Source organism: Glandiceps talaboti, chromosome 1 (assembly GCF_964340395.1).
Source record: "Glandiceps talaboti chromosome 1, keGlaTala1.1, whole genome shotgun sequence".
Lineage (NCBI taxonomy): Eukaryota > Metazoa > Hemichordata > Enteropneusta > Spengelidae > Glandiceps > Glandiceps talaboti.
Window position 1 is genome coordinate 4,303,471 of NC_135549.1, and position 18,527 is coordinate 4,321,997.

The window sequence follows — 18,527 nt, forward strand, 5'->3', positions numbered from 1 at the left end:
TTTGCACACAAATGGTTGAAATTATTAGTTTTTGAAAACAGAAACTTCGCTGCACAGTAAACATAATCAGACAGTATGTTCAGACATTTATTGATTTGACAATGTTATTTTGGCAGACAAGGGAACCATGCCATACTTGGTGGGTTTATACATGGAACCAGGTATAACATTGAGTCCAGTATTTGATGCCATTGTCACAGAATACCAAGTCACTGTACCGTATGATACTGTACTTATTAAAGTTTGGGCTTTTGCTGCTAGTTGTGACTGTGAAGCCAGAATGGAGGATAAATATGGACCACCCAGGTAAGTAATGTTTCAAGATTTCTTGGCCATGCCATCAATGTGAAGTGAATGCCTTGATATTGTGTGTCTGAATGCCTGATTTCCTTCTGTTTGACGCTGTATTCCTTTTCATGAAGTAAATTAATCAAGTGAAAAAGTTGGTTGAATTACACACTACTTAATAAATTGTCAAAGACATTGTCATTTGTTGTTTTTTACTTAAAGTTTAATTTATACTTGAATGCATATGTTATAAACAATTTACACCAATAAGCTTGATATTTTCATCACTTTATGTGTTTTTGTTGACAGGCCAGTCAATTATACCCTAGGTATTGGCAATATCATCAAGTTTATGTGTTTTTGTTGACAGGCCAGTCAACTATACCCAAGGTATTGGCAATATCATCAACTTTTTGTTTTTGTTGACAGGCCAGTCAATTATACCCTAGGTATTGGCAATAACAGAGTTAGTATGCATGTTGTGGATGTCACTCATTCAGAGCCGTGGGTTATCAATACATATACTGTCAATGTATATAGAAAGAAACTATCAGAAGATGTTGGTGTGTTTAATCCAGAACTACCACATCAAGTTTGTAGCTTGATTCAGGTAAGTTAAAGCCAATAGTATTATACTAATGTATATAGGATTGTAGTTTGCAGTGTATTTATCATATTTTATGTAGTAATTGTACTTTGCAAAATATGAAATGACTTGGACACATTTGCATCTGTACTCAATGTCATAGGCACACATAGACATGGAAAAGCCAGAAAACGTTTATCAAAAGTGATTCATTGATTGAGCTCAGTATGTAACTTACCACATTGCAACATAAAATGCATTACCGGTAAATGTAATTTAAAATTTGTACCTGAAATTATAAAATGTATGAATATTGTTGTAGTTGAATTTAGAAATAGGGCTAATGTCAAAACAGTCATGGAGTCACTACTAATTTGTGACACCGCTTTAATAGTAGCTATATTTAAAGGGACATGTCACGATCCATGGAATTAAACTGACTTATGCAGATATAAGAACTTTAGAGGATTATTCTATAACTGTTAGCCTGTTATGTTAGTAGCTGTGCCAATAGATCTGCCTAATTGCCTATCAAACACTTTAGTGGTTATAGCGCCCTCTAGTGAGCATGTAATTGTTTTCAGTCAACTTACAATGATCAACTTGTATGCACAAGTGGCCTATGATGTGACACCTAATTCTAAGGCATGCATTTTTTAAAAATTGGTAATATTTTAGAAGAAAATTTGTGAAGTAATTTTTCTGTGTTTTCTAATTTTGTTTATTTTTGTCACCTATCTTTACAACAGGAGTGTGACCTACAGGTCTTTCCAGAGGAATCATGTGGTCTGAGTTTGATGTCGGATGTAAGATGGAATCAATTTCAGACTTACACTGCCAGCCTTCCACCCTGTCGTACAGGAGATGTAGCAGGTAATGTGATAGATCTTTCTCATGTATAGCCCCCTCTAGTGTTAGTATGTGTCAGTTTCAGACTTACACTGCCAGCCTTCCACCCTGTCATACAGTGAATGTAGCAGCTATCATGATTGACTTCTCACATACATAGCCCCCCTCTAGAGTTAGTATATGTCAGTTTCTTATACTGATAGGTTCCCACCCTGTCTTTACAGGAGATATAGCAGGTGATAAATATTTCATTTATATGGCTCCCTTAAGTGTTCATTTACAACACATCTGTTTCAGACTTACAATGACAACCTAGCACTGTAGCAGAGCTCACACTTTGTCTTACAGGGGACCTTTCAATTCCACAGTACCAATCACCAAGTAGATTGCTTATATACTGTAATTTACATACTTAAAATGAGAGCTCACTTCTGATGCAAATAGACCCTTCACATTCATTATCACTCTAAAAATACAACACTGAAAGCCCAGCACTTGAACATGTAAGACACACTCAGCTGGTGAGGTTGTGTAATAGCCTCTTTGTTTAATCAGATGGTCTAAGAGTTCATCAACTTCTGAAATAAGATATTGTAAAGTTAACATTTACATTCATCCAGCTTAGAAATGTATATGAGAGACAGAAGTGTCAGTCCATCTCAGATGTGGGTATTGACAGTACTTTATTTCAACACAAGTATTATCCAGCTAGATGAAGATAACTTTCAAGGAATATTTGTAACTGAAGCCAAATTAGCCAATGTTAGGAAATATGAAATGACTTGGACACATTTGCATCTGCACCAGTGTGCCCTCTAAGCCATTTTGATGCACCACGGACGCACACAATTTTGAGTGACACACCAAAATTTGGTGTTCCCCTATCTCTTATTATGCGGTGACTCACAAGAAATACCAGTTTTTCTCATTTTGACTCACAACAATAAAACGTGGCTATAGTTAGCGGGCACACTGATCTGTACTCAATGTCCAAGGCACACATAGACATGGAAAAGTCAGAGAATGGTTATGTTTATACATGTCAGTACTAATAGTGCTTTCATAAGTAGAGTAGCCTTGAATCCATGAAATTAACTCAGAATGTATAACACTCTGTTCTAAGTATAGCTTAGAAGTCCCACACTCTGTCATTTTGTATTGTGTATGACTTGAGTCCATGCCATCCTGTTCTATAGTAGTGCAAGTTATGAAATTGAATCTGTAATCACCCATAAAAAAGAAAGAAATTGAACCCAACGAACACATTTCTGAAGAACAAGTGAGAGGCTAGAAATAGTTTGTAATTAACGAATCTTGTCTTATATAACCACTCCAATTTCACCAAACTAATGAAATGAACATATTATGTGACTGCTACAGGGTCTAAACACAATGAAAAGAACAAGGCCATATAATGTGTGTGAATATGAAAAACATTACAAAATCAAATATTGATCAAGAAGCAAATTTTTATACTTCTTAAAACTTTCTCTGATTGGTCAGTGCTACTAATTTTGTCTGGAATATTGTTGTATAATTGAAATACTATATTTGTGTAATGATTACAAACTCCAGGTTATAAAGAAAGTATAGACACAATGCCATGAATGAACCTCATCACATAAATTGTGATTCTATTTCAATTCTGTAGGACGTTGGGTTTTACCATGCTTACAATGTAATGTAAGGAGTTCCTGCTTTTGGAAGCAAGCAGCATGGTATCCCAATGACTGTCAACATATGAAGATGTCCAGGCAAACTCTGAGACAATGTTTAGCTGGTAAAAAGGTTAGTAGATTGTCTCTTGTATTGTTATTTCAATCATGGATTGTCCTTTCTATAAAAAACAAAAGAAGTGTAGCAAAATATAGGGGAAGTAGGTTATAAATGACAGTAACATTGGATCTTTTGTTTGAACAGTGTTAGTGCCAATTTAATTCACCTATCCTGTGTTCACCATAGATGTGATTCATTTAATTCCTTATAATTTGCATACATTAACTTGATTAAGTCTTATTTTATGGCCCTGACACAAAAGGCTTTAATCCGACCACTCTGTAATTATCCTAATGAGACTCAACCACTTCAGACTGAGAGCATAGTAGTTACATCAAGCAGGATACAATGGTATAGGCTAGATGTACAGATAACTCTCTATGCCTATCCCAGATACAGTTCTCCATAAGGCCTATATTCACACTACTGTGAAACTGAAAATTTTCGCAAAAGACTTTTATTTTGGCTTTTTTCCCTGAAAAACCAAAACTTGAAAATGAGTAGTGACTAAAATGCTGCTTTGTACATAAACAGTGCACCAGGCTTAGTGCTGCTTTGTACATAAACAGTGCACCAGGCTTAGTGATGCTTTGTACATAAACAGTGCACCAGGCTTAGTGATGCTATGTACATAAACAGTGCACCAGGCTTAGTGATGCTATGTACATAAACAGTGCACCAGGCTTAGTGATGCTTTGTACATAAACAGTGCACCAGGCTTAGTGATGCTATGTACATAAACAGTGCACCAGGCTTAGTGATGCTATGTACATAAACAGTGCACCAGGCTTAGTGATGCTTTGTACATAAACAGTGCACCAGGCTTAGTGATGCTATGTACATAAACAGTGCACCAGGCTTAGTGCTGCTATGTACATAAACAGTGCACCAGGCTTAGTGATGCTTTGTACATAAACAGTGCACCAGGCTTAGTGCTGCTATGTACATAAACAGTGCACCAGGCTTTAGTGCTGCTATGTACATAAACAGTGCACCAGGCTTAGTGATGCTTTGTACATAAACAGTGCACCAGGCTTAGTGCTGCTTTGTACATAAACAGTGCACCAGGCTTAGTGATGCTTTGTACATAAACAGTGCACCAGGCTTAGTGATGCTATGTACATAAACAGTGCACCAGGCTTAGTGATGCTATGTACATAAACAGTGCACCAGGCTTAGTGATGCTTTGTACATAAACAGTGCACCAGGCTTAGTGATGCTATGTACATAAACAGTGCACCAGGCTTAGTGATGCTATGTACATAAACAGTGCACCAGGCTTAGTGATGCTTTGTACATAAACAGTGCACCAGGCTTAGTGATGCTATGTACATAAACAGTGCACCAGGCTTAGTGCTGCTATGTACATAAACAGTGCACCAGGCTTAGTGATGCTATGTACATAAACAGTGCACTAGGCTTAGTGACGCTTTGTACATAAACAGTGCACCAGGCTTAGTGATGCTTTGTACATAAACAATGCACCAGGCTTAGTGCTGCTATGTACATAAACAGTGCACCAGGCTTTAGTGCTGCTATGTACATAAACAGTGCACCAGGCTTAGTGATGCTTTGTACATAAACAGTGCACCAGGCTTAGTGCTGCTATGTACATAAACAGTGCACCAGGCTTAGTGATGCTTTGTACATAAACAGTGCACCAGGCTTAGTGATGCTATGTACATAAACAGTGCACCAGGCTTAGTGATGCTATGTACATAAACAGTGCACCAGGCTTAGTGATGCTTTGTACATAAACAGTGCACCAGGCTTAGTGCTGCTATGTACATAAACAGTGCACCAGGCTTAGTGATGCTTTGTACATAAACAGTGCACCAGGCTTAGTGATGCTTTGTGCATAAACAGTGCACTAGGCTTAGTGATGCTATGTACATAAACAGTTCACCAGGCTTAGTGCTGCTATGTACATAAACAGTGCACCAGGCTTAGTGATGCTTTGTACATAAACAGTGCACCAGGCTTAGTGATGCTTTGTACATAAACAGTGCACTAGGCTTAGTGATGCTATGTACATAAACAGTCCACCAGGCTTAGTGATGCTATGTACATAAACAGTGCACTAGGCTTAGTGATGCTTTGTACATAAACAGTGCACAAGTTTACACTATTTATACAGTTACATTCTCTATGTTAAATTAATATTTTATCTGTTTAAGTTAGGCAAATTGTCAACTTCCAATAGTTTCCAAATTCGCCTGCCTGATGTAGTTCAGTATTAAAACTCTCAGAAAAATGTGTTGAAACCTGTTTTCCAGCATCCTTGGGACATCCCTTTAGCTCCTTTTGTAACACCCCCTCCCCCTCCCCCTCCCCCCCCCCCCCTCCTCATCTAATTATAAACAACACTGTGCAGCTGCTACTTTCCTATTCCAGACTTTCAAAAAGTAGAAGAGAAAATAGGGAAGAGAGATTGAATAAGTAATTCATTGTTAAAAGGCAGCAATGTTTAATAGCTTTGCCATCAAATGTAATAGCCACTTGCCAACAATTCCAAGTATGGCAGTGATGTTAGAACCCCTTGAAAGTAACAAGCTATTTACATGGTTTGTAGTGGCTCCCAAACAGTCATGTAAAGCGTAGTTGGACATCACTGGAGTATTGTTCAACAACTAATTGTTTTCTTAGTCTGTTTGTCCACTACTTCTTGTTCACATGGTTCAAACTTAGACATGGTGTACATAGCCAAAGCAAAGTCTGGTACAAAATAGTGCAGGCAATTGAGACTAGCTAGAATGTTGTAGCTGGATAGAAGATTCATGATACTTTCGGAGTGTGATCATACTCATAGTTATATATTGGACCTGATCAGTTATATAATGTGTGAATTTTTAGTCACAACTATGTTGTAGTAGTTTCCCACTGATTTGGTTTGTCACTCTGCATTCTCTAAACTGGAGTCACCAAACTCACAGACAGACCTGCTAACTTTTATTGTTAGTATATTCCCTGCCTGCTCCCTGATTGCCTGTTCACAGAAGGCACAAGCAAACACCTTGGATAGACTCTAGGTACAGTGTAAATATAAACCAGTTGCCAGGTAGTTCAGGATCTTGTATCTGAGACTGTTTTTAGAGTTTGAAAGAAGAGCCACTGTGGTCATCAAATTAAAGTGTTCTTCTTCACCATGTTATTACATGTATTTCTAAATTTCCAGTCTAAGTATGAGTGGTAGTATATGGAACATGTTTTCAGCTCTTTAGATATTGACAAATCTGATGCCTTGAGAGATCTGTAAACTCTATTGATCTTGTCTGTGTGTATCTAGGCTCCTATCTCAGGGTCCAGTATTTTAAATTGCTCAAAAATTTCACCAGATATCCTTGAAAGGGATAAAATCATGTCATGAGATTTTTGTTGTTTATTACACGCCGTTGTACATCATATAGGGTAAAACACAAGTACACTGAATCATACATATGTATAGTATTTACCGCTAATGTTTTAGAATTAAAGCAAAATGAAGGTGACAAATTGGAAATTAGAGTCAGGCATGTTAGAGTACAATATTGTTGTTATTCACTTTATCTGTTGCAAAATATTTTGCTGTATATTACAATGTAATCATTTGGTATGCAAATCCCCATTGTTTTCTTAGGAAAATAGTGGGACAGATGCCAATAGGAGAAATTAAATGAAGTAGTACTTATGTTGTTATTATTTATTCCCAGATTTTATTCATTGGTGACTCTACAAACCGTGGTATAATGTATTACTTGATGGAGCAAGTCAATGGCACTTTAATGCAGTGGGATAAAACACATAACATCAAGGTCTACACTAACGTTAACAATAACCAAACTTTGGTCAGTTTTGCCTACTACCCACAATTCTGGCTGCCAGCCAATCAAAGGCCGGTATTTGACAAAGCATTGTACCAGCTTTTACAACGGACTCTGCCATTGGAGAACAATACCAATACAGTTTTAATTGTAGGTGGAGTTCACTGGTTGGCTACTCATCATCTCAATGTAGCACAACAGTCTCTCAAAAGGTAAAGGAAGTTTATATATGAACTTATAGTTTAAACCTTGGAACACTTGGAGGGGGGGGGGGTTACATTAAAATTAATAAGACTATTGATTTGTGGGTGTGACAAATAATTAACCTACTCACAGAGTTTGATGTAAAAGTCTCTTTGTCTTGTGTTGAAGTGTAGAATTGGTACTGCCCAACACAACACAGCACACTGATCATAGATGATGTTGATGACAGTTCACACAGCTGAAGTCTTCTGTTCCACATACAGTTCATAGTTAATGTTTGATGTCCAAAGTTGAGCTTTCAATCAGAGATGGGACAGGACTCCACAGTATACTACAGCATTCAAAATGTTCATCCATTACAGACAAAAGTTACATTGTACTTTACATACAGGACTTGTTTTCCAGCCATATGTCAATCTAATATGCTAATTAACTGCCAACTAATTTGTATTTTATTTAAACGACTGAGCCATCTTGTAACTTAACATAATTCACTATCAACTAATTTACATACAAAGTAAACACTTACTGATTTACATACAACATGAACATGTTTTCACCAGGTGTTAATCCTAAGTCAATGTCCAGGTTAACATACTTTTTGTCATCACTCGGTCAAGTGCCACCATGGCAAATTTTTGGAAAGCCTATTAGCTTTGCTATACAGAGAAAAGAAAAGAAATTATTAAATGTATATTTCAAATTGACAAATTACTCATCGATGATATGGCAGATGTTTTGGTCAGTAAGACTTTGATTTTTGTTATTCTGTCAATCATTCATTTATTCCTGATTTGATTTGCTTTACAGAGAAGGCTTGACAGGAATCAAGAAACTAATGAAAGGTCTGGGTGCAGGTTTCCATCAGGCAATTGATGGAGTTCATTGTCTAACATTGGTAAGTGTACTTACTTAGTTCATTGTCTAACATTGGTAAGTGTACTTACTTAGTTCATTGTCTAACATTGGTAAGTGTACTTACTTAGTTCATTGTCTAACATTGGTAAGTGTACTTACTTAGTTCATTGTCTAACATTGGTAAGTGTACTTACTTAGTTCATTGTCTAACATTGGTAAGTATACTTACTTAGTTCATTGTCTAACATTGGTAAGTATACTTACTTAGTTCATTGTCTAACATTGGTAAGTGTACTTACTTAGTTCATTGTCTAACATTGGTAAGTGTACTTACTTAGTTCATTGTCTAACATTGGTAAGTGTACTTACTTAGTTCATTGTCTAACATTGGTAAGTGTACTTACTTAGTTCATTGTCTAACATTGGTAAGTGTACTTACTTAGTTCATTGTCTAACATTGGTAAGTATACTTGCTTAGTTCATTGTCTAACATTGGTAAGTATACTTGCTTAGTTCATTGTCTAACATTGGTAAGTATGCTTGCTTAGTTTATAATTTAAATAGTTTGGTGACCAACATCTCTGGAAGAACCAAAATGTATTATGGATATAATCCCAGGTAAATAGATCTACTCATTTTACCCTGTGTGATTGTTATCTTGATATACCGTGTATATGGATTATGTGTGACAGGACAGTTTCCTACATTTCCTACATTTCCCACTGTCAGGACACCTCTTATATATGTTACCTAAGTCAGATTGGTTTCAACAGCCTTTCCACAGGTGTCCTAAGTTAGGCCAGGTTTAGCATGGGTCTTAGATTGAATTTAGCGAAAACATATCAAGACAAACCAGTGGTCTTAGATTGAATTTAGCAAAAACATATATAAGACCATACCAAGACAAACCACAGGTCTTACCGTAGATTGAATTTAGCAAAACATACCAACACAAACCACATGTCTTAGATTGCATATAATATTCTAAGACCATACCAAAACAAGCCATGGGTCTTAGATTGAATTTGGCAAAAACACATAACCCATACCAAATCAATTGATAGGTTTTATATTGAAACTGTCAGAGAAGAGAGTGTTGACTATATCAGTAGTAGACTCTGTCTTGAGACTAGTTGTACTGTGTGCCAAATAATCCCAAGACTGTGTAAGCTAACCACAAGAGTACAATAAAGATCAGTTAACAAATACTTGATAGTGAGAGAGAGTCACATTCAGGTCATCGTCTTCATTGTATCTACAGTACTGATTTATAAACAATCTTACATCAAGACAGATACTTTGTCCCCAACTAATACCAGGCTAACTCTTCCATTCTGTCTTTGTAAAACATCATCATGCCGGGTTAGTGTCTCCATAGTGAAATGACTCCCACTGGGGACCATGTTCTTTCAACATATCATGCCTGGCCTTTAAAAGACACCATTTCTTACAATGAGTTTAGTCTAAATCTGCGTTAAGGGATTTGGTTGAAGGTTTGCAGGATTTTCTCACTAGCATTCACTATATCCACAATGTCACTGTCAATACTACACACCATTGTAAGATTTCTTACCATTCAAATTTGATTTGAACGCCATTTTGTCTGAATAGACACTAAGTGACAGAGGGGAATCCAGTCAAGTCTACATAGTTCCCTGTATATTCTAGTCTTAGAAAGGAAATTCAATTTAAAACCAATAGAAACTTAGGTACTATATTTAGGCCCCTGTAGTTGTGATGAGAATTGTTTGTTTTGTTGTTATTTTATATGGTATTTATATCCTTATACCTACTAAAGCATGTATGATCTCCTAGTGATCAAATCTGTTAGCATTATATACACATTTACAATTGTGTTGACAAACACATGAATGATCTGTTTACTCATGGACATCAAGCCAGTGTACGCACTATGATCAATGACTTGTAAACAAGGTATTAATCAGAAAGAGTGAACCACTTTCAGTAAAGTTTTGATTGATATTTGAAATGGCCAAAATTAATACTAAATAGCAAAAATGTATAGCGACTTTAGAGGATTTTAAACTAGTACATTGGTATGCAGGACACTGTCAATTTCATGTAACACCTGTCAACACCTGTGATATAATGAATATTGTCAAATGTATAATACATATTTATGTTTATATTACAGCAAGAACAAAGGAAACTGTTGTTACACAATGCAGGTTTGCATGACTATGCTGTCAGTCTGGGCTATGATGTAGTGGAAACATTGAACATCACCATGGCACGATACAAAGATTTTCTGCAAGGAAAATGTGCCTGTCATTTCCACAAAGTGAGTACCTAGTGACCTGACAAAGTGACGTACATCATTCTCAATAGTAGAAGAGATTGGACTTAGTCTTAGGCCAAGAATGGAAGACACAGCACTAATCAAATTCCATCACTATACAAGAGAACTGAAGGGAGATTAGTGAACACATATAACCAGCACTGACCCTATACCCAACTCTTAATACCTTATATTCCATTCTTTCTTTTCCTATTTGATTCACAAAACTGGTTAGGGTATACACCTTAGAGTTCATTCAAGGTTCTTTGCTTAGGGTTAGCAGAATATGGCATGAGACATTCAGTCTACTTTCTTCATTTCATCTTTACAATGGCATATACAGGTAGCTGCTTTGTTCACTAATCTTCAGTCTTGCAAAATGAAAAAGACTGTGACTTAGTGTTGGATTGATATTTCAAAGTTGATTTTCCTAGCTTTGTCAAAATTGTTATATCACAGAAGACTACTACATGTAAAGTTTGGATTTTGTCCTTCTGGTGTTCCCAGGTCAACTACAGGGCATACATCCAGGGACTGATGATATAATGTCTGAATAGAAATCACTCAATGTTGTTTGTATTTTATGTGTCTTGGAGTTACTGAAATGATTCTTAATTAATACCAAAGGATATGCAAATATGCATATGATTGACATTGGGACATAAGTGCTTGGATGCACAAGACATTTATGACATGGTATTCTTAGTAATTGCTTGTTATGTATAACTTGAATTAGGTCAGGGTTAACAGCTGTCCATTCTTACCTAAGAGTTGAATGGAATGAATATATAATTATACAATAAGGAAAGTCATCAAAACTTTTATTTCACACACCTTTGAAAGATTGTTGAGGTCTACATGCGGTATTTCTACAATTTACCACCCAAGTTGTAATATTGGTCAACACTATAGGTCAATAAACATGATTCTTATACTTCCCATATGAAATCCTTGTCAAGGAATGTCTTTGAGATTTCAATGTCAATGAACCTCTCTGTCACTTCATCACCCAAATACTTATATTGTACAATACAAGCCTCTATCAGAAGGAAGACATTTAATCAAATAAAAACTGGTTTCATTTTAGCACTTTTACTTAATCACGAGATCAAAAGTAATTTACCAGTAGCATAATGGGTATACTAGAAATTAAATTAACTTAAATCATCACAATGAGTGTCTGAAATAGAGTACAAATACTGGGTGAATAAATCTAAGAAAACATTCAAGTACCACTTCTCAATATTATCCTGGCCCTACTTTACTAAATATAATAGATTATCAAACCACATCTCATTCATGAACCTCACAAGAGGACAAATAACTTTATCTGAAAAGATTCAAGTCTAAAATGTTGTCACAAGTCAACCATTTTTTAGAAAGAATAAAAGAAAACATGTGAAATATATAACTTATGAGACTTGATACTGTCTCTACAACATGTTGAATTTCATTTCATGTTGTTAAAGCTGAAGAGTTATACCACCAAAAAGAGGCATGTAGTCACAAATGAAATCAAAGTAGAGACAAATAGAAACAGATACATTGAATACAACCCCATTGGATTTACATTTCTAGTTTGCCTATTATGTGGTATGGTTAATAAAGAACTATGCCCACTCATGGTTGATGACACAAATTCAAATTGTGAGTAAGTTAAGGTGTCTAACCATATTCCAATCCCTATCCCTACCATAACCCTAGCTCCCTAACTTGATGACAAATATGTATCTATTGTACTCGCATTTCATATTTCATTACATTTGTCTTAGAGAGTTCCAGAAATCTAGATTTTAGCTTTTCTATGTAAACTTATGATAATGTTTCAATCTGACATTGATATCATTTCTTTTTTAATTCCAGGTGAGAGAGATGACAGCTGAAGATATGAAACCAACAACTAAAACTCCAGAGTTCTATGTGGCAAAGAAACCCTCCATGTATCGCCTAGATGAAGAAGTAGAAGACTTCAATGATGGACCAACATACTATCATGTTGATGGTGATATCAATGCATTGTACTCTGAAATATTACTTAATAGAATATGTGGAGGTTGAATAGTTACCATAGCAACTGGAATGGTTGTCATGGGGACAAGATGATGGTGAAAATGATGACAGACTTCTCCTGGTTGCAATATCAAGGTACTGCTCTCTGAAATACTTCTTGAAAAAATATGTAGAAGTTGAGTACTTTCCATAGCAACTTGATGATAGAGATGAGATGGACTATGAAAAAATCACAATGGTGCAATTTGCTCTGAATTACTCAATAGCAACAGATATGGAGTTTGAGAAGTTGCCATAGTGACAGGAGAAGTTGGCATAGCAACCCAGTGAAGGCAATTGATACAGGAATGTTGAAGGCAATCTAATAGATGCATATTTATGGTACCACTACATCAACAATTATGTTATATGCACAATGGTCACAGGATGATTGCCATGTCACAAGAGGGCACAAGATATTACATGTAAGTTGCCATGTTACAAGATTACACCGGATATCACATGGTGGTTGTCATGGTAACAGGATGGCACAGGATGGTTGCCATAGATATAACCATGACAAAACAAGGAGACATCTGATCAACAAGAAAAGGGTAGATGTATTTGATGATTACAATATTATGAGAAGACAGAAGCAAACAAGGTTATACCTTTTGTGATGATCACTGACACGTATAGTTTCCCCTTACACGGTCATATGCCCACCTTTTGATTGATGTCTTGTTGTAACAGTACAGCTGATGGAAAGGTTGGACGGTATAACACATCATATCTTACAGACTACATTGTATAATGAGAAGTAAGACCCTTGCACAGGATGCTGTAACAAGCCCCACAAATATTCCTCAAAAAGCTGTTCTGAAACTAATATCTATTTACATAATTTAGGTAAATGAATCGTAAATGGCCTCAGAATGTGCTGTAGATATACCAAAGTACTTAAAATGTGACAAATCTTGGTAGCAACCTGTAGACCTTTATGGAAACTCAGCTTACAATCAAACTTCAGCTGATTTATAAGGCTGGGTCTGATAGTGTACAATGTTTGATATCACTAGGAAAAGGGGTCACAGGGACCAACACTACTTTATTTATGACAGTAAAATATAGTTACCTGGGAACGGTATATTATTTACCTCTTTGATATTCTAAATAAAATACTAATAGGACAAAATCTGTTTTCTAATAATTTCATGTTCTAACAATGAGTAGAAAGACAACCTCACATTGTCTGTCCTCTGACCTCCCTGCAGATATTATATGACCCCTGACCTCCCTGCAGATATCATATGACCCCTGACCTCCCTGCAGATATCATATGACCCCTTACCTCTCTGCAGATATCATATGACCCCTTACCTCTCTGCAGATATCATATGACCCCTGACCTCCCTGCAGATATCATATGACCCCTGACCTCCCTGCAGATATCATATGACCCATGACCACCCTGTAGATATATGACCCCTGACCACCCTGCAGATATCATATTACCCCTTACCTCTCTGCAGATATCATATGACCCCTTACCTCTCTGCAGATATCATATGACCCCTGACCTCCCTGCAGATATCATATGACCCCTGACCTCCCTGCAGATATCATATGACCCATGACCACCCTGTAGATATATGACCCCTGACCACCCTGCAGATATCATATGACCCCTGTCCTCCCTGCAGATATTATATCCCCATGACATATGATATACATTGTTAACATTGCAAAATGTTCACTTCCAAGTATGTAGAAAGTTAGTACACATTGACACTTACAATGTGTTGATGATGATGATGGATATGTAATGCTTGTAAATGTTGTATGCATGCATGACTCATAAGTAGATATTCTGATTTTATACATACATATGAATTTTTTGGCTGTAGAATGAGCTAGACTGTATGTTAGTGCACCAAGTCCATTACAGAGGGGCTGTGGTTTAAGTACAACAAAATAACTGTACAGGATAAACACCAAGAAAGTCACAACCTTTCCAATAATCAAAGTGCAAAAATAATCTCACGAAATGAAAAGTAGTTCTCGCCTACTGTTAGTGGTCAATTGAACCAGAGTCTGAAGTTTCACGTCTGTTTTTGCAAGTACACTTCAAGAGGATTTAGAAGCTTTCATTGAAAGTATCAGATGCAGTTTGTTGAAGTATGTAATAGCCTGAAGGAGTGCTTCTCACATGCCATGCTGAAAGCCTGCACCCTATGATGTGATATTCATGCTGACAGTTACACACATTGTGTTCTATAGACCACACGGTAGATGTTAGGCTGACACACAGATGAGTTTGCAATGTCAGACAGTTATGTCTGTGTTGAAATAAAGGTGTTAGATGTAACAAGATAAAGGTATGGATGGATGGTTAGATAATGTTGTCAAGTGGTACTTGTATGCACACAACTCCAACTTTTAATTATCACCTGGCAATGTAACACTAAATTTGTGAGGAGGAAGTGCCACGCCAAGAAATAGTTTTAGTTTGCAGCGATATTCATATACCCCTTTTCAAATTTAGTTTCTAATGCCAACTTTTTAATCCAGACGTGTCACGGTTGCCTCATTAGGGTAAAAAAAGTGAGTCTAATCCATGTCCCACACTTGACCTCCTAGGTCATCAAAACCATTAAAGTGTATTGGCCACAATCTTTAAAAATCTGAAATGTATTTGGAATAGTTGAGCTGTCATGATTTGAAAGATGATGTAATTATTTGAAAGTACACCAGGGTAATAACATGATATTGTGTGGGATTCTTATACAAAGGTGTCATTGTCAAGGTATGTAGTAAAAGTTATTGAATTGGAATCTCTCGGTGAAAGCCATAACTGTGAAACTTGCAAGTATCTAATGTATAGGTGAACTTTGACCTTTACACTCTTGATACCAACCATAAGGTCCTTTTAAAAATTAGTGTCTCATACCAAGTAGTAAGTTAAATTGATGTTACAGACATGTTATGTTCACTTTGACAAAGAAAATAAATGGAAATGTGTGCAGGAATGTGATGAAATGATTATAGTTTATTACACCTCTGATCTTTGTTAGAGTATTCCTGTTGAAAAGATGCATTCATACCTTTATGGTAATGCCAGTATCACACTGTAGCCTGAATATCACACTTTTAGTTCAAATATCACACTTTAGAAGAAATATCTCTCTTAATTGTCTGTCATGTATCACATTTTCACTGTAAAAGTACTTGCTGCAACCTTAAAATTAACCCCATCTCTACAAAATGACCGCAGTCTGTAATTTGACCATCTTTGATAGCATTGGTTTGCTCATAAACCCTCCACCACCATGTTGGTGAGGGTCTATGGTTTGATGATTACTTTCTTTTCAGATACTGGTAAAAAATAACCTAATAACAGTCTTATTCTCATTTCACAGTATTGTACTTTCTTGTAAGTCAAAGTCTTTTTGGACATTTTTTCAGTAGCTTTTAGATGTTGATTTTTCGAAACTGTGTGTAAATTTTCATGTTTCTTTTCTTTGGAAAGGTAATTGCTTGATTTTTAGACTAGAATTTGAAATATCTAGTATGTAAATTGTGTAAATACTATCATGGTAAAGGTCAAAGTTCACAGCCTCTGTCATGTAACAGAATCACAGCTAGGAAACTTTTCAACTATGTGTAGTTTCTTTGACATTTGATTATTTTGGATTTGATGAAATAAAATGATGGTATTTATCACACTCTGGCTTGATAAGGCCAAAACAAATGATGTATGGTTATAACAATGTGTGTAATTTTCTCATCAGTTTCATCAGTTTTTTCAGTTTTCATATTTTTATTATCTTATAATTGTCAGCTTGGTTTCTGTATATTGTGGATGAAGTAATGAATACAAAATATACAGGTATTACCCGGTAGCTATTTATGGCAATGGATGGAGTTCTACACATGCATCTCACATGTGACAGATCATAATTCACTTGTTCAGCTATAACCATAGGTGTGTACTTTTTGTATAGAAAGATACATCTAGATTTCTTGGAATATTTAAGAACTGGAAAAATTCAAACCTCCAAACTCTAGTAAACAAGAGGGAAAAATCAGTCATCTACAAAGAAGTTGAAAGCAGGGGATGAAATCCTGTGTTCACTCTGTCACTTTGACAAACAAGTTCATTGTTGTTAGAGGCACTCCTAATAATCACACACCAGTAGTGACAAATGCAGGGAGTGTCCTAGTAACAAATCTTTCACTTTACTTGTAAACTTGGAAATGAAATGTTGAGCATTCTAATAGGTCTCTTTGTGTCACAGTTTTGACTATTTTTCTCTCTCTCTCCTCTTCATCACTATTTTGGGTGTACCCTTCCTTCTAGGCACCAATTCAAATTTGTTAGTCTTTATACATGTGTATATTAGGCCAGGAGTGAAAGTGCTGCATGAATATTTATAGAAATTATTTTATATTTCATTGTACCTAGAGACAGTGGCTTTAAGTGCCATTCTGAAATTGAAATACAATATTATGCAATATTTAATGAGCAGTTTAATTGATGTGGAACATTTGATGCTGATGTACAGGATTGAAATATACAGATATGTACACCTTTTTATGTGATATTTTAAAGATTGACAGGTACATTTGTACAAACTCAGAAAGTTTTCTCAAAACTAGTCATGTTGTCCATGTCTGATACATTTAATTAATTGAACATTTTAAGTACCAGTGTCAGATTAGGATTAATATTTGGTGTCAAATACAGTTTTCTGGCAGAGCTGTTGGTCCTATTTAATCTTTATGGTTCAGTGAATAAGACCGTAGAAATCCAAGACCAAGGGATTCAAAGATTGGGGTTTTATAATAAGGCAAGGTGTGTAAGTGTGAAGAGTGATGGTGAGACTATTCCAATAGTATTGCTGCATAGGATTATGTATTGGAAAGATACAGTAGTGTAAATATTTCATGAAATTATATCTTTCAGTTTAAATGTAGATTTTTAAAATTGCATTCGGAAAAATATTTATTTTTCATGAAACAGGGATATATTTCATATTTATGGAAACTGAATAAAAACTTGCCATTTTACCAGGAAGTGGCTATCATTACAACTGCTTTATACCACCAGTGTGTCACTACAGTGCACAAGACAGGGGTGTCAATCACAATGCCATGTTTTATACCATCAGTGTGTCACCACAATGCACAAGACAGGGGGTGTCAATCACAATGCCATGTTTTATACCATCAGTGTGTCACCACAATGCACAAGACAGGGGGTGTCAATCACAATGCCATGTTTTATTCCACAAGTGTGTCACCACAATGCACAAGACAGGGGGTGTCTATCACAATGACATGTTTCATTCACTCTCATGTCTCCACAATGCACAAAATGACCTTGTTCAAACATTGCACAAAGTAGATATTAATTTGCATATTCATTAGGTTTGTTTAGCAATTTATCAAAATGTGGCATTATTATCGTAAAATTCTCTGTACAGTATTTCTACAAATCTAATACATTTGTACGTACAGACTCCAGTCTCGAGCCAGTATTTGTGACAGTCCTTTAAGTTCAATTTTATAGTGACCCTTCAAGTTTGGATATCAAAATCTACACGCGACGATTTCTTGCGCATGTGGAAAACATTGCTAACATATAGAATTGCAATGCCACCTGATGATTGATTTTAGCCACCAAGTCAAACGTTTTTCACATAACTTGAGATAGTTTCATCGCTTAGTCCTGCATCATTGATGACATACATAGTCGAAAGAAAAATATATAAATTACCATCTACAACTTTAAGAAATGGTATTTTAAATAATGCTAAACTTTAAATAACGCTATGTGGTTTCTTTAATTTGTTAGGAATTTATCCTTGGATGTGTA

The 18,527-nt window shown here is 35.9% G+C and overlaps 1 protein-coding gene across 1 annotated transcript in view; it reads left to right on the forward strand.

Annotated features, from left to right (window-relative positions):
• Positions 1 to 14,415, forward strand: part of LOC144434706 (cadherin-like and PC-esterase domain-containing protein 1) — a 40,147-nt gene extending 25,732 nt beyond the window's left edge. The window contains exons 12-19 of the mRNA XM_078123569.1: positions 117 to 306; positions 718 to 898; positions 1,624 to 1,747; positions 3,375 to 3,511; positions 7,189 to 7,511; positions 8,314 to 8,401; positions 10,517 to 10,663; positions 12,524 to 14,415. Coding sequence (XP_077979695.1) covers positions 117 to 306; positions 718 to 898; positions 1,624 to 1,747; positions 3,375 to 3,511; positions 7,189 to 7,511; positions 8,314 to 8,401; positions 10,517 to 10,663; positions 12,524 to 12,718 — 1,385 coding nt within the window. The 3' untranslated portion in view covers positions 12,719 to 14,415. The remainder of the gene's footprint in view (positions 1 to 116; positions 307 to 717; positions 899 to 1,623; positions 1,748 to 3,374; positions 3,512 to 7,188; positions 7,512 to 8,313; positions 8,402 to 10,516; positions 10,664 to 12,523) is intronic.
• The last annotated feature ends 4,112 nt before the right edge of the window (positions 14,416 to 18,527 follow it).